This window comes from Mirounga leonina, unplaced genomic scaffold, assembly GCF_011800145.1.
Source record: "Mirounga leonina isolate KUSES-001 unplaced genomic scaffold, KU_Mleo_1.0 Mir_173, whole genome shotgun sequence".
Taxonomy (NCBI): Eukaryota; Metazoa; Chordata; class Mammalia; order Carnivora; family Phocidae; genus Mirounga; species Mirounga leonina.
The window spans coordinates 92,746,831-92,769,628 of record NW_023270447.1 but is presented as its reverse complement, the minus strand read 5'-3'; the positions used below and the strand labels follow the sequence as shown (position 1 = coordinate 92,769,628).

Sequence of the window (22,798 nt, the reverse complement as noted above, 5' to 3'; positions counted from 1 at the left end):
GTCCCACCCCAGCCATGTTGCCAGGGCCGTTGGGCCTCCTGGCCACTCACTGGGCCTGTTTCTACACCTGCAGAGTGGGCGGTGGGGGCACCTGACCTCTGTGTCCCGCGGCCACTGTGCCCCCGTCCCCGCTCCCCATCTTTCCCGAGCCTCCTCACGCCTTCTGTGTCTCAGGGTCCCCAGTTCTCCGTCCATCTCTGGCTGGAAGGGGTCTGCCTGGCTTTGCTCCCCGTCCCCCACATCCCTGGATGGGGGTCCTCCTCCATCCCCCCAGCTCTGAGCTCCGGGCCCGGGCGGGGCCAGCGTGTGGCGGTCTGTCGGGCATGCATGGGGGGCCCGTGTGGTCCTGGCGCCGACCGCCTCTCTCCTGCCACCTCCACGGCTCCGAGGTGCTGCCGGGCGCGGCGCCGCAGGCCGCTTGCTCCTGCCCGCCGTCAAGCCGTCTGTCTGTCCTGTCTGCCTGTCTCCGCGGGCTCCGGCCCGGCTGTCGGTGTCTCACGGCCGTCACTCTGTCTCTTTGGTCTTGCAGTGCGCTTCCCCATGTCCAAAGTCTACTTTTAGAAGGACAGTCCCGTTAGGAGCTCGAAGGTACCCCAGCGCCGGGGTGGCGGAGCTGCCCGCCCCTACCCGCATGCTCAGGCCGTCCCCATTAGCATCCGTGATTCCTGGTAGCGTTTTGGAGACTGTCCGCTCATGTGACATGGATCGTGGTGTGGTTCTGGGGTCCCCCGGGCCATGTTCAGCCACAGAGCGGCATTTATGAGGCAGGTCCAGGACTCCGGCGAGGCCCCCTGTGCGTGGAGCCCTCCCGGCCTTCCGTCCCTCCTCTGTCCTCTGCCCTGTGCCCCCGCCCCTCTGTGTCCGGTCCTCTAGCTCGGAGCGCCACTGGCAGCCCTGCACCCGTCGCCCTCCCTGCCCTCGCCCTTCCTCTCTGTCCCCCGCCCCCCGTGTGCTCCCTGGCTCTGTGTGCACCTGCTGTGGGGTGGGGAGGCCCCCGGGACCAGGAGCTCTGAGCTTGAATCCTGGACCTTCTTCTAGATGACTCCGCAGCCAACTTTGACCAAATTGCTCTGGATTTGGGATCTTGAATCGGGAAGCCGATTCAAGTGCTGCCCCATGAACGCCTCTGCCCAGAGTGCCCCGTGTCCCTGGGGAGTCGTGGCTGTTGTCGGGGCCTCTGCATGTGGGGACCCTCCGGCCTCTGCACTCTGGAGACACAGCTCTCGGCCTCCCCGGCGGTGCCCCGGGCCCCTGCCGGCCAGTCTGGGGACCCCCGGCTGCTCTCCTCGGGCAGGGAGGCCGAGGCCAGCGGCAGTTCAGGGAAGGCCGAGGCAGCGCGGGCCCTGCCCTTAGGACGGCTGTGCAGAGAGCAGGGTGAGGCTGGAAGCAGCCAGGAAGGCTCCCCAGAAGAGGCAGCACCCCTGGGGCACTGGGCGGGCAGGGACATGGGAGAGCAGACCGCTGGCCTGCACCCGGCTTTGCTTGCTTCCTCGGCCTGTGGTGCCCGAGGGCAGGGTGAGCGTGAGCGGGGCGGTGCCTGCTTCCACGGGGTTCTCTCTCATCTCTCTCTCCCTGCCAGCACCACTCCGGGGGCCCTGTGCCGGCCTGCTCTGCCAGAGCCGGGGGCTTTGGGGACCTGCGAGGGGTACATGTGTGGGCGCAGGGGCCAGAGTTCAGGGTCCCTGTTTGGAGAAGCCCGGGCCTCCTCCTTGCAGCCCTCACTGGGCCCGCATGTCCTGAGACCCGCAGACCCTCCCGCTGCGCTCAGGGAAGGCGGGCGCCTTCCTGGTCTGTGCCAAGGCCATGGCAGCTGCTGTTCCCGGCAGGGGTGCCCTGGGGACCCTCTCCCCTATGTGCAGCTGTGGGCGGCACAAGCCTGACAGGCCCGCTGGTGCCTTCGCCGAGCTGGCCCTGGGGCTGCGGCGGCTCAGCCTGGTCACCGCCGGCCACAGTGTGCCTGGACGGGGCGGGCGGTCCCTGGCCCCGGTGCCTGGCTACCGGCTATGTGGGCTCCTTCTCTTGCAGGTCAAGCAGGCTCTGGGCCTAAAAGGCATGTTCCTCAGAGGCCCAAAGCCCGGCTCCCTGGACAGTCATGCTGCTGGGCGGCCCCTGCCCCGGCCTTCCGTTAGCCAGCGGCTCCTGCGGCGTACGGCCAGTGCCCCGACCAAGAGCCAGAAGCCGGGCCACAAGGCCCTCCCGGAGCTGGTTCTGGGCACGCGGGACACAGGCTCCGAGGGGGAGGCCCGTGACGTGGCGGCCCCCAGCCCTGGCCCCGCTCTGGAGGCCTCAGCCCCCGAGGAACCTGGCAGCCCCCGAGGTAAGGCGCCGGTGGGGAGGAGCCCGGCACAGGGGGGTCTGGCCCAGGAACAGTCCCCTTGTGCCCCTGAGGGCCCCGGGCCTGCTGGGGTGGCCGCCACCTGCATGAAGTGCGTGGTGGGCTTCTGCACTGGAGAGGACGCGGAGGGCCTGCGGCGGAGGCAGCTGCCCAGCCCCGGGCCCGCAGCCGCGCACGAGGCCATCAGCCAGCAGCCCTGCGCCCGGGCGGACTCGCTGGGGCCTCCCTGCCCCGGCGTGGGGAGACGCAGAGGGGCCCAGTGGCAGGGTCCGGGCGGCGGCGGCTCCGTGTCCTCAGACTCCAGCGGCCTGGGCAGCTCTGAGGTGGTCCTGTGCTGGCCTGAGGGTGCCCGCAGGCAGGCAGGGGCCCTGCAGAGGGAGATGAATGCCTTGTTCGTTCAAAAGCTGGAGGAGATTAGGAGTAAATCCTCCATGCTGTCCACCGGTAAGACCAGACGCTCCTGGCCAGCGTCCCCTGTGCTGCCCCCTCACCGCCCCTTGGCATGGCCTGGGCCGGGCGCCCTCCCTGCGCTTCTGCGTCCAAAACCGCCGTCTCCGTGTGCTCATCCTGGCTTCCTTTCCCCTTGCCCCGCTGGCTTGCCTGGGGGTCCCTGGTAGCCCCAGCACCCCTTCCCCATCTGACAGTGCCAAGCCCTAGGCCTCCTGCCCCCAGAGGCCCCCCCACAAGCCCCCAAGTGGCCCGGAAGTGAGAGCAGGTCTGACTCCAGCTGCCGTGTGTGCTGACGTCCGTGGCCTGGTGCCCCAGTCGGGCCTTCGCGCTGGCCTGCCCCGCCGCCTCCTGACGCCTTTCCCCAGGCCTGGGGGCAGCTTCCAGCCCCCCACCCCCGCCCCAGGGCCAGGCTGCAGGTGCTCGGCTGCTGGCCCTGCACCGCAGTCCTCCGAGAAGCCCGGTGCGGGTCGGTGCAGCAGAGCAGGGCGGCCCGCGCCGCCGCCGAGGGTGCCGACGGTGCCTGGGCCCCAGCGTTTGCAGGGCTGGGGCAGATGGCACCTGCCCCCCCGCCCTGCGCGCTCCGCTGTGGCCCGCGTAGAGCCGAGCCGCGGCTGGGACAGGCAACAGCCCGAGGGCACCTTGTCAGGGAACCCCAGCCTGGGGAGGGGCTGAAAGCTGAGCGGTTCCCCTCCCCCAGACCCCCATCCCTCCCTGCGCCCCGCCCAGCCTTGCTGTTTGTCTGTCCACCTGCCAGCCCCGCCCACACGCTGACCACCCTGTTCTCCTTTCTGTCCCCACGCTGCCTCCATAGTTAGGGACTGAGAGCAGCCGAGTGCCAGGTAATGGGGCCCAGACCCCGTGTGCCCTGTGCCGTCCCTGGCCCTGGCCTGTCCGGGGGCCCTGTGGGCCCTGCCTGTGGGCATAGACTGTCTGCTCCCCCCGCCCCAGCCGCAGCAGAGCCGGAGGGCAGGGTGGGGGCAGCTGTGTGCACACGGAGGCGCCTGGCCGCTGAGGGTCCTGGGGGCACTGTCCACGGGCGACGCGTCCAGCATGGTCCTCTCCCTCTCGTCCACAGATACCCGCCCCTTCTCCGTGCAGAGGACGGGCTCCTCCCTATGTGGTCTGGAAACCATCGCCGAGGAGCCAGCCCTGGGCCCCGGCCCCCCACCTCTGGTGGCTGCCCCCGCCAGCCCCTCCCCAGGAGGGCCCCCTCGCGCCTGGGGCCCCCGCGCCAAAGTGGCGAGCCCCCCAGCGGTAGCTCTGGGAGCTTCCGCGCCCTTCCAGCCCAGGACCCAGAGCCGAGGGGACATGGAGCCGGCCCTGGAGAGCCGGCGGAGGGTGTACAATGGCGGGGGCCCCGGGGGGGCACGTGAGGGGGCCCCTAGCAGCCAGATGGTCCGAAAGGCCGAGAGTGAGGGGCAGGTGCCCTCGGAGCTCCCGGGCGGATGGCGGCCCCTGGCTGGGCCCTGCCCCACCCTGTACTCAGACGTCACGGGCGGAGACCGGCTGTGGCGGCGGCTGGAACCAGGGGGCCATCGCGACAGCGTGTCCTCGTCCTCCAGTGTGTCGTCCAGCGACACGGTCATCGACCTCTCCCTGCCGGGCCTGGGCCTGGGCCTGGGCCGCGAGAGTGCCCCGGGGGCTCCAGCCGGACGCCTGCCCCTGCGGCCCTGCTCGGCCACGGCCGCCCGCCTGGACCTGCCTGCCGTGACCAAGAGCAAATCCAGCCCCAACCTGCGGGCTGCCGGCCAGCTGCCTGCAGCACCGGAAGACCTTCCGCCGCTGCCCCCCGCCCCCAGGCCGCCCTGGGGCCGCCTCCCTCTGGCGGGCCTCCGGGACTGCCCTGCGGCCGCCAAGTCCAAGAGCCTGGGGGACCTGACTGCGGACGACTTCGCGCCCCGGGGGGAGCTCCCCGGCCAGAGCCTGGGCCTGGCGGGGCAGGGGCGGGCCGGGCAGGGGGCGCGGCGGGACGCGCTGACGGAGCAGCTGCGCTGGCTCACGGGCTTCCAGCAGGCTGGCGACATCACCTCGCCCACCAGCCTGACTGTGGGCCTGCCTGTGGCGGGGGAAGGGGCGCCCGGGCCCGCCGGCTTCCTGCGGCGCTCCTCCTCTCGCAGCCAGAGCCGCGTGCGCGCCATCGCCAGCCGGGCCCGGCAGGCCCAGGAGCGGCAGCAGCGGCTGCAGGCCCCACGGGCTCCCCCGGCGGAGGAGCGGGGCACCCCCGAGGGCGCCTGCTCAGGGGGCCGCGGGGGCTGGGGGGATGTGCCGGCCCCCGCCAAGGGCTCGGCCGCCACCGGCCTCCTGCTCCGACTCTGAGGGACCCCCCAGGGCGGACCCGGACCCCCACCGCTCCCCCGGGAGGAAGGGGGCCTGCCCAGGGTCTGGGCAGATTTTTCACCACGTTAGCATATATATGAGAGGTATTTAAGTTTTTAGAGACAAAGCTTCTACGACATTAAAGTGGTGCCCAGTCCTTTCTCCGTCGTACCTGGTTTTCGGCGTCACGGGTGCGCAGCTCTAAGTGTGCGGTTCCCGGGATGCTCGTTACGTGCCCGTCCCCTGCCCGACGGCGACTGGCTTGTTCTGCACGAGGCCTGCTCTGTATGGGACACTTTAGACTCCAGGCTTGTGGACACAACTCCAATAAACAGGTTCCCGCTTGCTGGGGCGGGGGGGGGGCACCCACCCACGCACTCCCCCACGTGACCACCTGCCAGGCGTTCCTGGGCCAGGGTCTGTGTGAGGACACCCCTGACCTCTGTCCACGGAGGGCTCGGTGGACTGGCTCCCCAGGGAGGGGATCTCCAGCCTCCAAGATGCAGCCCCTGTTCCCTCTCTCTCCGCCTCCCAGTCCCACTGTGGTGTGTGGGGGCGTAAGCTTGACCCTGGGCAGGGACCCCAGGCCAGAGGACCCCCAGCTGGCTAAATGCATACACTGCCCCTCCCCTGGAGGAGGCGGGATGCCAGCCAGGCCACAAGGGCTGTGTGTCTGGGCTCATCCCGCACCCCTGCATCCGGCATCCGACCTCCACAGGAGCCACCTGGGGTGCCAAGGGCCACCAGGGACCTCTGTGACAGGCAGTGCCCTTTATGCAGCAGGCGGCGGGTTTGGCTGGGGAGGCCTCATGTCCCACCACCAGGGTAAGCCCTGCTGTCTTCCCGATAAGGCCCGTGGAAGCTGGACACCCGACCCAAGGCTGGGTGCCGGTGGGTGGACACGGTCTCCCTCGAGGTGTCCCTCTGTAGTCTCCAGGGCCACTTGGCCAATCTCAGCAAAGGCCCGGGTGGAGGGTGTCTACTGACCCCACACGCCTCCCCAGACCCACCAGGCCCCTCCTTGGGAAGCTGTGCCCCAAGGCCAGAAGGAGCGCCAAGCAGGGCATTTGGGAGGTGTGCCTGGCCTTCGGAGCCCCTAGAATCTGGGGTGCATTGCAGGGGAGCACCTGGAGGAACCTCAGCCAGGGGACTCTCGGCCAGTGCTGGGCTGGGCTGGCTGCTGGGGCTCCTGGGGGGGAGAAGTGGGGGCCAATCCTTGTCCAGCCCTGAGTGGGCGCTGCCTGCCACCACACGGTTACCTTCCACGGGCCAGGCTTAGCCCCTGGGAAGCCCGGGTCTTTCCCAGAAGGGTGCCTGGCAGCAGGGCGGGTCCTCCCTGTACGGCTCTGCCCAGCTGACACAGGGCTGGGGTGCTGCAGGCCCCCTGACGGGCAGGCGGGGCAGATGGGAGGACCTGTGAGGGTGTCTGGGTGTCGGGCTGAGCCAGGCTCTGGCCGGACTTCTTGGGGCCTCCTGGGTGTCTGTCCTGGGCCACCCCTGCACCAGGCAGGCCAGCGCCACTCCCACACCAGGAAGCAGGCGGTGGAGGGTAGTCAGGCCGAGGGACCAGGGAAGCCACACAAAGGGCCGCAGCCTGCTGAGCTGTGCAGGGCTAGATTGGGGGGGGCGGGGCTGAGGCAGGGGGACCCTTGTGGGGGGTGGGGGTTAATGGGACCGCTGCTGGGCTGGCCTGGCCAAAGTGGCCACTAGCACGTGGGGCTGCGAGCGACACGTGTGTGGGTCACCGGGGGGCCCGGAATGCTGCAGGAGTGCTCACGGCCCCACACGTGAGTGTGCAGAGCTGGGGACGGGGCTGGCCGCCTTCCAAGGCTGGCTCCCAGGTGACGGCGCAAAGCCCCACCCGGCACGCACACGGGCAGCGGCCGTGGCTCGGCCCGCTCCCTGCGGGAAGGGTCAGCGCTCAGCCCGCCCAGGGCCTCGACCAGCAAGGCGCCCACCCTGGACAGGGCACGGCCATGTGGTCGATCGGCTCCGAGCAGGAGTGCAGGCAGCCACCAAGCCCGAGAGCCCTCGAAGGCCCTCGCGGCTGCCGCCTCCACTCGGCCTGTCGGTCTTGGGTGCAGTGGGGGGCGGACACACAGGACGACCTTCCCCGACACGCCACTGGGAGTCTCCTTGCTCTGGACAGGGGCGGGGGATGCAGGAAGCCACGGGATGGCCACAGCCACGGCCACCCTAGGGGCCCCGGCAGTGAGCGAGGGCAGACCCCACTCCCGGCCGCCCCCGGGAAGGGGGGCCGGGCCCACTCTCTGTGAAACCACACGGCACGGTCTGGTGTCACTCCAGCCTCTATTCAGTGTGCCCGAGGCCCCGCTGACCTGCCGGAGACGCGAGCGCGTTATTTACATCTATACATATATACGTGTGTATGTATATAAAAGATTATTTCACAGTTAAATATATTCCAATACGAATGTCTCACTGGACAAAAGTTGCGGCTCCCACCACGAACACGGCAGCACGAAAGAGACCCCAAACGGCACAAGCAGCGTGCTCACACCTGGGCGCACCTGGCTCCGAGTCCCAGGCACGCGACACCAACGCTCTGATCTGAACGCGGCTTCCCTGTTGCGGTCGAAGTACATTCCTGACAAGCGGCGAGCAGAGCAGTCCGGCAGGGCAGGCGCCTCACTCGGCCGGGACCTCGTACTTGAAGATGACGCTGAAGAGCCGGCCGCCCAGCCGCTCGGCCAGCCAGGAGTTCTTGATGACGGCCAGCTTGAGGCTCTCGCAGCGCAGCGCCGCGTGGTAGTTGGTGTGGACGGCGCGGCCCATGCCCTCGATGACCACCAGGTCTGCGCCTCGCTCCCGAACCAGCACGGCCAGCCCCTTGTCCAGGCGGCTTCGGGGAGGAAGGGGGCGGTGAGGCAGGGGTGACGGGGCCTCACCCCTGCACAGCTGCCCCCGGGAGAGGCCACACCCTGCGTCCCCACGAGGGCAGCAACTGGAAAGAATGCCCGAGGACCCCCGGCCCCCAGCTCGCTACATCCCTGGGCTCAAAGTCCCCGCCCCCCCTGCAAACCGGGCCTGACGACGCTTCTCGATGTGGGACTGATGAAATCCCCCTTCCTGGTTAACAGCCGGCCCGGGAAAGGAGGAGGTCGGCCCAGAGAACCGTTCTGGCCCCGGGCCGGCTCCCGATGGCCGGTTCTCACGCTCTAGGGTCCCCAGGGCCCAAAACACCAATGCGGTGACCCAATCATCGGAGCCGGGGGGCCTCGGAGGCGTTTGCCTCCCTCACCAGACGAGGCACACCCAGCCCACGGTGCAGCCAACGGGTCCCGAGCCCACCGCCCAGGTCCCCACTAAAGGGCTGCAGCTCGGCATGCGCACTGGGGGCCGGGGGCAGGTGTGGAGGTGCCTCGGGGTACCTGAGATCCAGACACGGGGAGCTGGAGCCCGTCTGCATCAGCAGCAGCCTCTCCTCTCTGAGCGCCGAGCTGCCAAGCACAAGGGGTCGGTTGGCGCCCTGCGAGTCGGCACCCCGGATGCTCCCACCGTGCCCCCACCTGTCCATGCAGGCCCCCCCAGGCTCCCGGCCAGCTTACTGGACGACAGGGTCCATGGCCGCGATGCGCTCGGCCACAATGAGGGACTCGCAGTAGGTCACGTCGTTCAAGGCGGGTCCCGAGTTGCATGCCAGGATGACCTGCAGCAGGACGCCCCGAGCTTTGTAGGGACTCAGCCACCGCCCGGCACCGAGCCAGCCTTTGTGCGCCCACCCACCCGGGGTTGCCGGCTGAGAAGCACGACCCCCGATGACCTCTCACTGCTCGGTGGCCTCCAGGAGGGCCGGCTCCCGGGTCGGGATGAAGACGGCCCCAGAACACTGCGGTCAGGCTGACCCAAGGTCCGTGGTGTGACAAGCCTCACCCGAACCTACCTGCCCCGCACAGAGACCACGACAGTGCCAACCCCACTGCGAGTGGAGGGCCCAGGGCAGGGGTCCCGCCGCGGCCTGGACGCTCACCTCCGTCCCTCTAGAGAGAAGCTCCCTGACAAAGGGGAAGACTCCCAAAATGACGTCTATTCCACTGTTATCTGCGAAAATTAAGGCACATTTGTGAGGGGGCCCCTGTAAGACAAAACCAGGACGTTCAGTTGGGAACAGGCGCGTCCAAGCGTTGCAGACACCTCCGTACTCCACACTTCCCGCAGGCCGAGGCCGAGGGCTGCTGGCTCCCGTGGGCGCTGGGGTGCTGGGGGGGCAGGGCGCCCGGGCCTCTTCCAGAACTGCGGCCCCAACGACCTCTGAGCCGCGGCCACCGACCTAACCAGGAGAGCCTGCAGGAGTCGGGCTGGGGCAGGGGCCAGGGGCCAGGGGCCAGGGGCCAGGGGCCGGGGGGAGCGGGCTATGGCGCGAGACTCCGGGGGGCCCTAGTGCGCTACCCTGGGGCGGCTGCACGCCATCTCCCGTGGCCCTCCCCGCCTCCCGGGCCTCGAGAGCACGGCCTGGCCCTGGGGCAGAGGCGGGGACAGCGGTGTGTACCTTCAGTCTCTGAAGCCACTTGCTGTAGGAGTCCACGAGCCACGGCCGCTCTGGGGGACACGGACATGGTCAGCCACACCATCCCCTGCAGGCACGCTCCCCTCCCGCAGGGGGGGGATGTCCCCTCGCTACCCTCCCCAAGGGCGGAGTTCCAGCGCAGGAGGGGAGCCCTGGGCATCCCTACCTTGCAGCTTCATCTTCGCCTCCTCAAAGCCAAACTGGGGGTCAGATTCGAGGACACTGTGTGGAGAAGAACACAAGTCATGAGAGCCCCCAAACCTCAGCTTCCAGCGTTCACTACAGAGCCCAGATGAAGCGTTTCCCAAACTGGCCGAGCGTGCTAGGATCCATAGCAGGTCCCCAGAGCAGCGGCCGTCTGGGTAACCCCCGCTCCGGAACGTGGGACGTGGTATGGGGCTGGGGGCGGGGTGAGGGGTGGAGGGTCCCGAGTGCGTGGCGGCCTCCGGGAAGGCCCTGGGTCAGTGCCAGCCTCGCCCAGCACACGCCCCAACGTGCCACCCAAAGGGAGAGCCAGTGACAGCGGGGGGGGGGGGGGTGGCTCTTCCCAATGTGGACCCAGCGAGGGCCAAGTACAAGACCCCAGGTGGGAGACAGAGTGTCCGCAAAGGGAGAGGCCCTGTTCCGTGGGGGGCGGGCCAGCTGGCGAGGCCCAGGGCTGGGCCGGGGAAACCACTCCCTCAGGGCCCCCCGGGGAAATCCTACAGCACCCCCAGACCGAGAGCCCAGGCCGGGCACTCAGGGAGCCTGGGGCGCGTGCTCCCACCCGAGTCTGCAGGCTCCTTCCTAAAGCACCTCCTTCTCCCAATTTCAAACGTTCAGTGTGGTTTGAGTCCCACTCTTAACGTGCGAACCCCAGATTTGGATTTTGACGTCTGAAAACATCAGCCCCCAAATCCACACCCCAGCCGTCTGTGTGCCTGCTCTGAACAGGCTTGGGGCAGCACGGCCAGAGAGCCGCCGGTCATTCCCAGGGCTGCTCACGCCCCAAGCGATGCCCAGGGCTCTGGAACCCCATCCCCCCACAGCTGCCCCCTTGGGGGCCGGGCTGGGGCGCTGCCTGAGCCCGAGCTGGAGTGAGCAGGCGGGGCAGGGCTGAAGTGTGGAGGGGCTGTGAAGGCAGCGGGCACCTACTCAGAGACGGCTTTCGCTCCCCAGTCGAAGACGTTCCCGGCCAGCAAGCCCTTCACCAGGGCCAGCTGCCTGTCCTCCCAGCCCAGGGCGTCCAGACCGCGGATCACCCTCGGGAAGCACTTTAGCGCGACCCCGTTTTCCTTCTGCTTGACCTGTGGGGAGAGGCCAGCGCTGGTCAGAGTGAAGGTGTGGCCCTGCCTTCCTCAGGCCCTCGGCAGACGAGGCAGAGGACGCCGCAGAGAAGGTCACCCCAAAGCCGCCCTAAGGGGACAGAAGACCCAGCACACTGTCACAGGGGCTCACGCAAACCAAGGTGTTAACATGTACCAATTCGGAGTGGCACGGGCAGCAGTCGGGCGGCGTCCGGGCCCACGCACACTTACAGCCCGCGGTGTGGTCATGCTGTGGCCCCGGGCAGGGCAGAGAAGGGCCGTGGTGGAGGATTCGGACCCTCGCAGGCGCCCCGCGCCCCATCCCCAGACACTCCGTCCGAGGCCAGGGGAGGCGGGAAGCGGCGTGCGGTGCTGGCTCTGAGCCCTGGCCGCCAACCCCAGGCACACAGCCTCCCGGGCAGAGCGGCCCGAGGAGGGTGGCACCTCCCGGCCGCTGGCCGGGCTCCGGCTGGCTTGTCGCCCATGAGGGCAGGACTGGCATCCACCAACGGCAACTTTCAGACTGTAAGCCGACCCCGCCAGGCCAGGGACAGGCGACGCCTCCAGCCCTCAGCTCCTTAGCAGGCGCTGCCAACCGAGGGGCCACCCCAGGCTGTACCCCTGCTCCTTGCTGCTTGTGCACCCCTCGCAGGTGCCAGCCCAGCACAGGAAGGCGGCACTCACTTTGGAGTAGGGGTCCGGGAAGTTGAACTCATTCAAGCAGTGCTCCCTTGTGTCCAAAAGGCTGCGCACGGTCAGGGTCCCGTAAGCACTGGGGAAGAGGTGGGAGCAGAGCAGCTCAGGGGGTCGATGGCCAAGCACGCTGCCCACCGCCTCTGCCCCCGAGGGCGTCTTTGTGGTGCCCGGCTGCCGCAGGAGCGTCCAGCAAAGCAGCAGAGGGGGGAGCCCGCCTGGCCCTGCCGAGCGGTCCCGGAGCGCGTGCGGGCGGCGGCAGGTGCAGGGGGCACGGCGGGCCAGGGGCGGCCACTCTGGCGCCGGGCTGGGGGCAGCGGGACTCACAAGGGCTGGTGTCGCAGCGTCTGCAGCTTGCTCCAGTATTTCTGCCGGAACTTCTCCGCCCTCTCGGCGGCGTCCACCGAGCCTGGCTGGCTGGCCACAGCACGCTTCACCACCTGCCGAGCACGGGGCGCTCAGGCCGGCCGGGGCCGTGGTCCGAGCGCATCCCCATGCACAGGCCCCAGCTGCTAGAGATCCGTGTCCCCGGGGGCTTTCCCCCGCGGGGTGGGAACGGGGTCACCGCTAGCCCCCGGCCGAGGCTCGGAGCCGCATCGCCCGGGGGGACAGGTGGCTTGGGACCACGCTCCAAGGCTGCGCGGGGTCCGGGGCTGGGGCCCTCACTCTGAGGACAGAGCCCTGGGGCCTGCGAGGCTTGAGGAGAGATGCACGTTCCCGGGGTCGGGGGAATGAAGGCCTGAGACGCCAGCCACGGGAACCTGGAGCCCAACTGCTGCCGGCCCCAGCCCCGCGCAAACCGCGCGCCCCTGAAGACACGCAGTCACCGGCACGGGGATTTGGGATGCTCGTGAGACCCGTGCCTCGCCAGAGCACGCCCCAACGTGCGGACCCAATGCACCCCCAAGGGTCACGCTTACACCTGAGGAATAGGGGTCACCCCTCAAACTCTGACACTGAGCCCACGGCCACCGGAGCGCAGCCCTCCTCCTCCACCACACCTGTCGCTCGTTCCTCGGGAGCCCTGGGTTTCCAGGGGCGCCCGGCCCGCCCCGAGCCCTCACCCCGTCCAGGGCCTCCTCGAAGCAGGTGAGCCAGTACTTGCGGGCCAGGGAGTCGTCCGTCAGGTCGACCGTGTCGGGCACGTAGGAGGACGGGTCCAGGAGGAGTGGCAGGTTGACCAGCGGCCGCTCCAGCCGGTCCATCTCCAGCAAGTCAAACTGGGAGGGCAAGAGGCGGCGTGCGCATCAGCTGGGTGGTTCCGGAAGTTCGAGACCCTCGTGCGGGTCCTAGAGCCAGCTTCTCTGTGGGACCGGCCGAGGCAGTGGCGGCGCAGACAAGCCCGTTCTTCCCGGGCCCTGCCCACCCACCGTGCGGTCCTTCGCGGCCTTGGCGCCCAGAGCCAGGCTCCCAGGTGCTGAGTCTGCCCAGCCCCACGGAGGCCACCTCCCTCCCAGCGTCTCTGCTGCTGTTCCTGCCACCGGGGGGCCCCGGGGCTGGGGGCTCCCGTACCAGCGTGTGCCCCTCTCCCCACACACATGGGCTGCCCTCCGGACCCCGTTTCTGCTGCTCCAGCCTCCACAGGTGAGGGCCCCACTCTCTGCCCAGCAGGCCCTTGTCCTGTGACTCCTGTGGCACCGTGCCCACGGCAAGGCCGCAGGGACCCTGCGGGGCAGTCAGGCTCCCACACTGGCTACACCGAGGGGGTGGGGCCCCTCTGGCCGCGGTCACCAGCGACAGGCACGCGCTCTGGTTGTTTCCGAAGGAGCGGTCGCTCGGCCACCTGGCGTTTTAAGTTTCACATTGTGAAGACGAAGCTGGTGTGTCACCAGCCCTGGTCCTCGGCGACCTGCTCACACTTCACTTGGCACGTGCCTGGAGGCCCTCGCCCCGCTCCCGAGGGAAGGACTGGCCAGGCTGCCGCGCCCCTGACTCGGCTCGTCTGCGGGCAGCCTTCTGACCGGCAAGCTGGGGGGTGAGGAGCGGGTGTGCTCCTCACTGCGGCCACCTGGGGACACACTGGCTTTCGGACGCCCCGAGTGACAGGAAGCTCAGCCAGGAAACGGCCGGTACCTTTCCAGGCGATGAAAGGAAGTGGACAGTCACCATCTCTGGGGCCTCGGCAGGGTTTCAGGGGCTACCCCGCTACCCGACGCGCACTTCAAACCTCAGCTTTGCCGCATGCAGCCTCCACACACCCCTGTGTGAAGTGGGGGGTCACACGGAGACCCAGCATGACAGGTGCACGAGGCACGGAGTGTGGGGGGATCGAGCCGGCATGCACCAGCTCTGATACACGCGTTCCTCACTCACATATCCATTTGGCTTTGCGATCCCTAAAGCAGGAATCCACATCGCCCTCCACAAATCAGAAGCCGGGGATCAGAGATGCAGAGACCCCTTGTGTGCCAGTCCCGGGGCGTGGGGCCCTGGGGGGCAGTTCTCTCCCGGGAAGTCATGATTAGATCACGCACATTCTCGCAGTGCTTACGCCAACTAGTAAGAGAATCTGCGTGTCTACAACCAAAAATCAGCTTTGCATCCGAAAAGCCAGCAGGCTGGTTCTGAAGGAGGCATTCTGACTCACATGCCCAGACTGGCCGCCTGGACTTGTCCAGCTGGTTCTCTAGCCCGGTGCCCGAGTTCCGCTAAGTGTTCAGAGACTTATAAGAGTAACGTGCCATTTTGGGGGATGTCCTCAGTAAGCCTGTGATTTCTCCAGGACAGGCCACAGTGGCAGCGTCCTGTGTCTGGCTGACACTGGTCCTGGTGGGAGACCCTCTACGCCCGCTCAGCAGGCCGGAGGAGCCCCTGCCCAGTCACGCGGGCGTCTGCCCAGCTAAGGGTTGAGGAACGGGCAGGAAACTTCCCAGGACAAGAGACTCTGTCCTTTCAATGGTTTGAAACCATCAGGCAGAGAACGCGGTCTAAGGGAAGGAGCCTGGGGTTGGTGCCAACCCCGATTCTGCTGTCAGTGGCGCCACAATCCTGGGGAAGCACATTCCATATCCTCCCTGCAAACACGGGCACAGGACTGCATGGCTTGGGGCTCCTGTGGAACGTCTGGGAAACACAGAAATGCTAGGGCCTGAGGAGGGAAGCAGGCACCTGGTGCCTCTCTATTGCCCCAATGTCCACAGTTGGTCAGTGGCCAGTCTGCACCAGGACAGAGGCTCTTGGGACCTGACCCCACCAAGGACCCCGCACTTACGGTGCCGCTCCTCGCCCGCTGCGTCGGGCAGAGCTCCGGGGATGAGCTCATCAGCCCGGAGCTGCCTGCGTAGTTCTCTCCCCAGCTGTACTGGTTAGGGTCTGGACGGGGGAAAACCAGGGGTCACCCCCGGGGGGACCACGCTGTGCCCACACCCCAGGACAGCCCGACCGCCACGCAAGGTCCCCGCCACACCGAGGAAGCCTGGGGTGTGGCACTGTGGTCTCTTGCTGGTACTGAAACCTCGTACGATTACTGGGACCTTTCCAAGCTTCTTAAAGCAGCCTGCCCCCACTTCCCAAGCACACCCTCCAAGTGGCCTTCAAGAGGGCAGGCCACCGAGGCACATTCCCTCGCCCTTGTCACCCAGGAGGCCCCCCTGGGGTTGGTCATGTGGCACACAAATGACCCCTTGGAAGAACTGCTGCAGAGGGCTAGCGCCACCCCACCCCCGGCCCGCAGGGACCACGTGCCACTCAGGCCATGGATTCCAGAGGGAGAGTGAAAGCGGTGGGTCAGCGCCTCCCCGGGAAGGTTAGAGACCCACGCCCATGGCCCCCGTGGCCGCTGGACTCACTGTCTTGCTCTGCTCCTTTAAGAAACGCCCCGATGGCTCCCAGGTAGCCTTCGTGTCTCAGGAACAGTGCCTGGACTTCCCCCTGCCACGGCAAAACCGCGCCTGAGCTGGCCCCGCCGGCACACGAGGGGAAGTCTGGGCGGTTCTAAACCAACCCGATGCAGGCGGCCTCTCTATGCGGCAGAGGCTTCCTGAGAAGTCCGCAACATGCTTGTCAACGAAACCGCATTCAGCGCAGAAGTTAAAAGCTTGGCATTTGGAGAAATTGGAGGGTGAGTAACTTTTTCCACAAAATTCACGCCCACCCAATCACCTCATCTGCAGGCCCAGCCCAGAGTGTCCCGCGGAACGACAGCCGTCTCAGAGCTCAGCTCGTCCACAGGGGGAGACGGCCCCCAGCATGCTCACTGCTGCCATCGTGCCCAACTCTGAGATAGCCACGGTGCGCGGGCGAGGGCACTGGAACCCGCCACAGGAAAGAGACAGGGGCCCGGGAGAAGTTGGCAGGGGGCACCCCGCATCTCGGCGGCCTGCCCTGAGCCCCCCTCGCCCCCAGGTCGGCCGGTCATCTGGGAAGAGCGCAGCTCGTGGTGCTGGTGGAGGGAGGAAGCGGAGCCCGGTTACCTTGGAGAAGAAGTTAATGCTGTAGGTGATGGTGCGCATGGTGACGGGGTGGCCCCGGATGAAGAAGCCGCCGAAATACACCCTGTCCAGGCAGTGGAGCTTCGCGTAGAGGCAGGCGAGCTGCCCGATGTCGTTGCTGATCATGTGCAGCAGACTCTTGGCCATGTCCTCCTTGGAGAAGTCTGGGAGGGGGGCACAGGCGGGGCGCTGCTGGGCGAGGCCGAGCCCGCGGGGGGCTGCCGGCGTGGGAGGGCGTCAGAGGGGGCAGGTACCTCTGTCGGCCGTGGCCGACTTCCCAAAGCTGCTGGCGATGAGGTTGCCGCTCAGCCCCAGGGTCTGGTGGGCCCCACCGTAGATGTCCTGCACCAGCATGTCCACGTTCGTGTGCTGGCCCTTGGAGGCCAAGTGCAGCAGCTCGTCGAACTTCTGCGGGGACAGGGCAGACGGAATCGTGTGTGCTGCAGGACCGGCCGGCGTCCCTGCAGCCATGGAGCAGCACGCGGAAGGCCCTCCTGCATAGGCAGGGCTCCACGGGCGCCCCCCGCCCGCCCCGGGCGGCACTGGGAGCCCAGACGGCCGTCCTGCAGAGGCCAACAAACACTGCCAGGACGAGGCCGGGAAGGAGCCGCTTCCCCAGCCACCCCACCAGCCGCCAGCCTCGGGCCGCACGGCCCCCGACCTCTCCTGAGAAGGTCTGGGACACAGGACCTTGAGCGGAGCCAGAAGCATCTTTCTGCAGCCGCTGGAATACCTTTGTTTTGGTGAGCAGAGCCCCAAGTCCCCAGAAGGTGCCACCTCCGATGGAGCTGCCACCGATCCACTCGAACCTGTCCTCGGTCTCCACCTGGGAGCACAGCAAGCACAGGTGAGTTAGCGAGGGGGCCCCGGCCACCACCCGGCAGGTCCCGGGATGTGGTGGCTTAGGGCATCCCCAGACACGGGTCACATCATTCCCGAGGGCCGAGTCTGGGCTGCCCGCCTTCCCCCAGACGGCTGCGTGCGTGTGGCGCGGGAGCCGACGGGCGTCACCCTGGTCTGCGCCCCCGTGCCCGGCCTGCTCCAACAGATGGCAGGTGCCCCAGCGATCCCCGCCCGGCCGCCATGCAGGGCCCCGCGAGGCACGCCTCACCTTCACAATAGAGACTCCAGAACCGATGTTGACCAACAGATACGGGAAGATGTTGGGGTGATTGGTCTGGAATCGAAACTCGGGGTCGGAATCTTTCTGATAAACGAAGGCCTCGTGTGGGATGTTCTTCAGCACAAAGTTGCAGCCTTTTATCAAGCACGTCATCACGTCCTCCTTGTCCACTCTGCAAGGGACGGAGCCTGGCCACTGAGAACAGCGTGGGCCCCAGAAGGCAGCTCGGCTGCAGCGCGGCGGTCGGGCCGCCCCGGCCCTGGGGCCCTCCCGGATGCTCTGCTCCCGGCCCGGAGGGTACGCATGGCTCTCAAACACGCAACTGACACAACTCATACGGTTCCCGTCCCCTCTACCCTGCAAACGGCTTCGGACGGGCCAGCCACACACACCTGAAGACCCAGCACTCTGCTGCGGTGCGCGGCCCCGGCCTCAGTTCCCACGCGGGCGAAGCCGTCAAGAGACCTCTGCCCCTGCAGGACAGGGAGCGCTGCCGCAGGGGCAGGGCCCCCTTCCCTCCTCGGGCCCCCAGCCTTCCGACGCTTCGGCCACCAGAAGCCTCCTGCCAGCCCAGCCCAGAGTCTAGCCCCAGAGCAGGTCGACTGCGGCCACTTCAGAGCCTGAGCCAGAGACCCAAGGCCAGCGGCCCCTGCGGCCCCCACTAACCTCAGCCGCAGCTTCTCTTCGATGAGGTCCTTGAACTTGTAGGCCCCGCCCCCGGTCGCCTGGATGACCTTTGTGTCTGTGTTGACGAGGTGGTCTTTGATGAAGTCCAGGCAGGCTTCTATGTAAGTGTTCTCGAACTTGACAAAGTGCAGCCTGGCAGTAACTTCCTCCTGGACAGAGATCTCGTAGGGCGGCTCGTGGTCCTGCTCGGCGTCCTGGGGGTACAGGGTAGGGGTCTGTGTGTGCGTGCTGCCCTCGGGGAGGGAAAGATGTAGAGATGAGGGCCCTGAACATGCACAACTCTCCATGCCGAGTTCAGGTGGGAGGCAGAGCCAGGGGAGGGGCGGGGAGAGACCGTGCTTCCCAAGGAGCAGGTGCAGGTGCTCCTGCCAGGGTCCTGGATGGAAGGGGGACTGACTGAACGAGGGAGCAGGGAGGGATCTGAGTACTCAGAGTGTCCAGGAAGCTAAGCCGGTGTGGGTGAGCTGCAGGAGGGGGGGGCGGGTACGCAAAGAGAAAATGACGGCCCCGTGCGGCCTGGGGCGCCCCTGCCTGCCAGGTGGCTCACCTTGCCCGAATAGTCGAAGGAGCGCACTCTGGCAACTTTGTGCTGCACGGTGGAGTAGTAGGCCAGCTTGGTCAGCGAGCCCCCTGCAGGGGAGACGCAGATGCAGCAAAGTCAGGGGCCAGACGGGAGGGGCTGAGGCTCTTCTGCCACATCAGGTCCTGTGCATAAGGCACTTGGTGCAACGTGAACCTAAAACTCTGAGGGGCACCAACCAGAGGAAGGGAATCAACTGTGAGACCCAAACACTCTGCTGTCTTTGAGAAAGTCTGCTCCATCCATCACAGGCCCCAGACCACACCGGGCTTGAGCCTGTCCATTTCCCCTCCGCATCAAGTCCTAGAGGAGAAAGGAAAGCGTCCTGTTTCCAGGAGGCCTCAGCGATCATTAGTGGTTCAGAAAAATTCCGTTTCAACCTCTGATCTTGAAAATGACCTGAAGAAAAAAGCCAACAAGTGCACTGTTTTCACTGACAAGCACCCCTGACCGGCCGTGGTTAACAAGGGGGAAGCAAGAGAAGGAGTATTTTCCCGGAGTGGATAGGCAGACGAGGGGGCTACTTCACCAGGAATGTTCTAGCTGCCCACCCTCTCACAGCTCGGGGCTGGGAGGCCACACAGGGGGCAGCAGGGTCCCCTCCCCCTCGCCAGCCTTGTGAACACACCGGGAAGCCCAGCATCAGGAAGCAGAAGAGGGCTTTATTTGCCTGAAACATGTTTCAGGACCGCTTAAAAAGACGTCCCGAGCAGTCACTTTCAAGTCTCAGAGTGAGGCGGCAGGCGTATCTGCGCACGGCCCGCGATGACGGGCAGGAGCCTGAGGCTTGGCGCCCAGAATGGCTTTGAAAACCACCCGGGTCTCGTGGGCTGGCCCAGGGGAGACAGAGCCCTTTGTGGGGGGGAGGCTGAAGCTAGTCTCTGACGGTTACTTTGTGACACGATCCCAAGGGAACACACGAGACACGCAAGGCAGGAAACACGTGAGAGCTGAAGCTCGTCCAGCTAAGAGAAACCCGCTGCCCAGCACAAGCACGGGGAGCCCGCCCGCCAGAGCTGCCTGCCCGCAGTGTGGACAGGACTCCCAGGACGGCCGCGACCTGCCCTTAGCGGGCCCTGCTCAGTCTGCCCGGGCACAGGCTTACTCCCTTCCCTAGACCATGGGCTTTAGAGGCAGAACTTGATCTTAAGCCTCCTTATCCATCCTCCCTGCCCCCAATCCAGGCCTGGCCCAGAGCGTCCTTCACTGTGAATTAACCGTTTCCTAAAAAGACAAGCGATGATGCAAAGGGATGAAGATGTATTTTGAGAGACTTTCCAAAAAGTTACCAAAACAAACCCCCACATCACAGAAATCCAGTTTCAGATTGTGTGTTCTTTACATGAGCTTTAAATCACAAGCAAATATGAGGTGTTGGGGTTTGGGGGCTGTGTCTGCGTGCCCCACACCATGTACCCCACATGGGGCAATGCCCAGCAGCCCAGACACGTCTCCCTGTACCCCCCAGGGAAGGAACAGTCAGGGGTCTGGGAGGTAAGCGGGGACGTGCAGAGCAGGGCGGTCAGCCTGAACTGGAGTGAGCTCACAGAGCAGAATGGTGGCGGCCACGGGGAGAGCAGGAGAGCTCATCTGTTCTCAGGATCCCTTGGATTTAGTGAATGCCAACCCAGCCCCCAGCCACAGGCCCTGGCATGTCACACCTAAGAGGTGCAGTGACCAGGCTGGCAAATGCACACAGCCCTGTGCTCACTAGTGGACACTGAAGTGTCCCCGGTCCAGGGCCAGGAGCACCTGGACTGAGAGCAGCCTGCCCGTGTCCCTCCTCCAGCCCCTGAGCCAAGACCTCCCCACTCATCCAGACCTACGGGCGCCTGGCACAGGGCCATCCTCTCCTCCACCTTCTTGACCTGTCCTTCCACTTTGGGCACCAAGGGGGACAGGACACCCCAGTTTGTGCTGACAGACAAAATGTCCCTGGTGCTTTCAAAGTGGGGAATCCACTCAGCTGACATGAGTGTCCGAGAGAGGAAAAGGCCTGCCAAGAACACAGAGCAGCTGAGCTTTCCTGGATTAAGAGGCTTGGGTGAGGGAAGAGGAAATGGGAGAAGCCTGTTTTTAAAGCAGACTGTTGACACGCACAGTGACTGGTGGATACAGGGTTGAGGACCCACGCCCAAGCGGTGACCTCCCACCAGCCCCGGGAATGAACACAAGGTCTGTCCTTCGTAACAATGAACACGTCCTTTGGAGAAACACGGACACGGGACCCAGACCCAGGGGAACCTTCCAAGAGGGGAAATGAATACTGACACTAAAAATATCCCTTCGTGTGTCCCCTGACCAGAACCCCGCCTGGGCTTGGCACCGGAGGACAGGCGGCCCAGGACCCCCTGGAGGCCACACAGAACATCGAAGGTAAACCTTGCGCCCGCAAGCCAATTTCAGTTGCACCTCAGAGACGCTAAGTGCCAACTCATTCCCGAGGAGCAGCACCCTGAGCGTAAGTGCAGCAAAACCAAGTCTGGGCCCTGGGAGCCCACACCCGACCCGGCTGCGGTCACGTGGGGGCCTGGGCGGGACTCAGAAGATGCGCAGAGCAGGGCCCTGAGGGGCCTCTCAGCTTCCCCCCCCAGCCCAGCACGCACCCGGGCACGACGTTTTGTCAGGACCCACGCTCATTCTGAGTCCTGCTCCACACGGGGTCGTTCTCACACCTGCCCCAGGTCAGTGCCCCACAGCACTACCACGGGGGGCCACTCACAACCCCGGCGGTCTGCCGGGTGAGAAGGCGAGCTCCAGCCCACCTTCCCCGGCTCCCACCTCCCTGGAGGCCGCCCCCCCCCCCAAGCCCCAGAGAGCGAAGTGGCTCTCAGGAACAGGCAGGGGCGAAGGCATCACACGCACGCAGCTCCACGCCTACGCCCGGTTCTGCCAGCACGGCCCAACTTGTTCCCGGAGAGGGGCGCACTCGTCCAGCTTCACAGGTCGCGTCTTACAAGTGCCCGGGCTGCCCTGCTGGGACCGCCCGCAAGCGCCTCCATTCGGCTGTTGGCGGGCACCAGCAAACTGCGGCCCCCGCAGAGATCCGATGCGGTGCGGACCCCCTGGCCTGCTCCCGTGGCCTCACGCCGCAGGACACAGCCCTCCATCCCCTGTGTGGACGCGGGCAGCCAGCCGAGTGCCGACGCCGACCGGACTCCAGGCCCACCTGGCCGCTTACGGCCGGTGACCTTAAACAACTCAGCTCACCCCTCTGCCCTAGCGCCCTCATCTGTGAAAGCCGGGCGCCAGGCGGCCCGGGACAAGGGTCCGGGGCGGGTCTGGGGCAGGAAGGTCGGGCGGAGGCTGGGCGGGGCCCTGGGGCACCCCTGCGGGCCGCGCGGCACAGTAGGCTTTTGAAGGCGGCCAGCACGGGCCCCAAGGCCCGCGTCCAGGTCCTCCACACTCCCGCCGAATGTCAGCCGTCCAGGAGCAGACGCTGCAGCGGGAGGGCTTCGGGCTGGGCCCGGGCCGGCAGCCCGCCAAGGATTCCCGCGGCCCGAGGCCTGGCCGCCTTCCGCCCTCGGCGCGGCCCACACAGCGGCCCGCACAGGCCCCGCCCGGCGGCCGACTCGACCCGGGTGGACCACCGAGGGGCCGCCGGGCCGCCCGCCTCTCCGCGCGGGACTACGAGGCCCGGCGTGCCCCGCTCCGGCCGCGCGGCGCCTGCCGGGAGCGGTAGTCCGCCCGCCGGGGCGAGCGCGGGCGCCGGCGGGCCGCGGACTACAAGGTCCGACAGGCTGTGCGCGCCGGCGGCCCGCGCCCCGCCCTTCGTCCTTGCCACCGCCCCCGGCCCGCCGGCTCCGCCGCCGGCGCCCACGCCCGCCGCGCGCCGCCCCGCTCCCGGCGCCAGCCCGCGGCTACCTATGTCAATGGCGAAGCGCTTGGCGTTCTCCAGGTTGCGGAAGATCTCGTCGGGGGGCAGCGTGATGCTCTTGTCCAGGCTGTCCCCGCTGCTCCCGCTGCCGCTCGCTCCACACTCCGCCATTTTGAATGTGCCCGGCTAGCCTAATCATCTATGGAGATATATGCGCATATATTTGACTGCTAAACGCCTCCCGCGCAGACATTATGCTAATGAGCACCCGGGCCCGCCCCTCCCCGCCCGCCCGTGTGGTCCCGGCAGCTGGAGGGCCGCTGGGCTTGCCCGCGCGGGGGTCTCCGAGGCCGTTGGCCCAACACAAAACGTCCGGACTGTTGTCTTTGTTGCTCTTTCAGCGAGCTGGCCGGATGCTGACGTCCAGTGCTCTGAGATAGTGCAGAGGAGGCACCTGGGGCTCCGAAGACCTGCCTCGGTCGATGAGTGCCGCTGTAATCACGGCGCGTGTGACCCACCAGCCCGGCTTTCTAGGAACGAAGGATTGTGGGTT

The 22,798-nt window shown here is 66.9% G+C and overlaps 2 protein-coding genes across 3 annotated transcripts in view; one reads left to right on the top strand and one right to left on the bottom strand.

Moving 5' to 3' along the window:
- The window catches only part of PLCH2 (phospholipase C eta 2), a 65,555-nt gene extending 60,355 nt beyond the window's left edge, over window positions 1-5,200 (top strand). The window contains exons 22-23 of the mRNA XM_035019965.1: window positions 2,026-2,317; window positions 3,861-5,200. Of these exons, the coding sequence (XP_034875856.1) occupies window positions 2,026-2,317; window positions 3,861-5,101 (1,533 nt within the window). The 3' untranslated portion in view covers window positions 5,102-5,200. The remainder of the gene's footprint in view (window positions 1-2,025; window positions 2,318-3,860) is intronic.
- Window positions 5,201-7,485: 2,285 nt separating this feature from the next.
- PANK4 (pantothenate kinase 4 (inactive)) lies at window positions 7,486-22,459 on the bottom strand. 2 transcript variants are annotated; one of them, XM_035019963.1, is made up of 19 exons: window positions 22,293-22,459; window positions 18,396-18,478; window positions 17,828-18,042; window positions 17,150-17,333; window positions 16,772-16,864; window positions 16,293-16,446; window positions 16,021-16,202; window positions 15,397-15,478; window positions 14,820-14,920; window positions 12,673-12,828; window positions 11,936-12,048; window positions 11,600-11,687; window positions 10,764-10,915; window positions 9,796-9,851; window positions 9,612-9,661; window positions 9,093-9,197; window positions 8,671-8,771; window positions 8,494-8,562; window positions 7,486-7,964 (listed from the first exon to the last, which is right to left on the bottom strand). In XM_035019963.1, the coding sequence occupies exons 1-19, from the start codon at window positions 22,414-22,416 to the stop codon at window positions 7,751-7,753; spliced, it is 2,322 nt and encodes a 773-aa protein (XP_034875854.1). In that variant the 5' UTR covers window positions 22,417-22,459; the 3' UTR covers window positions 7,486-7,750. The 2 variants fall into 2 exon arrangements, with proteins under 2 accessions (XP_034875854.1, XP_034875855.1); XM_035019964.1 differs by having other exon boundaries at window positions 17,150-17,356; window positions 22,293-22,408.
- Between the last annotated feature and the right edge of the window lie 339 nt (window positions 22,460-22,798).

What these genes read in the sequence shown, in the direction of transcription:
- PANK4 (XM_035019963.1), bottom strand. Translation starts at nt 22,416, where the DNA reads ATGGCGGAGTGTGGAGCGAGCGGCAGCGGGAGCAGCGGGGACAGCCTG. An exon ending in TCCCGGACCCCTACTCCAAA is followed by an intron (nt 10,916 to 11,599) that starts GTGAGTGCCGCC and finishes CTCTCCCCACAG; the next exon opens with GTCAAGCAGAAGGAAAACGG. An exon ending in AGTGGCTTCAGAGACTGAAG is followed by an intron (nt 9,198 to 9,611) that starts GTACACACCGCT and finishes TTTGTCTTACAG; the next exon opens with GGGCCCCCTCACAAATGTGC.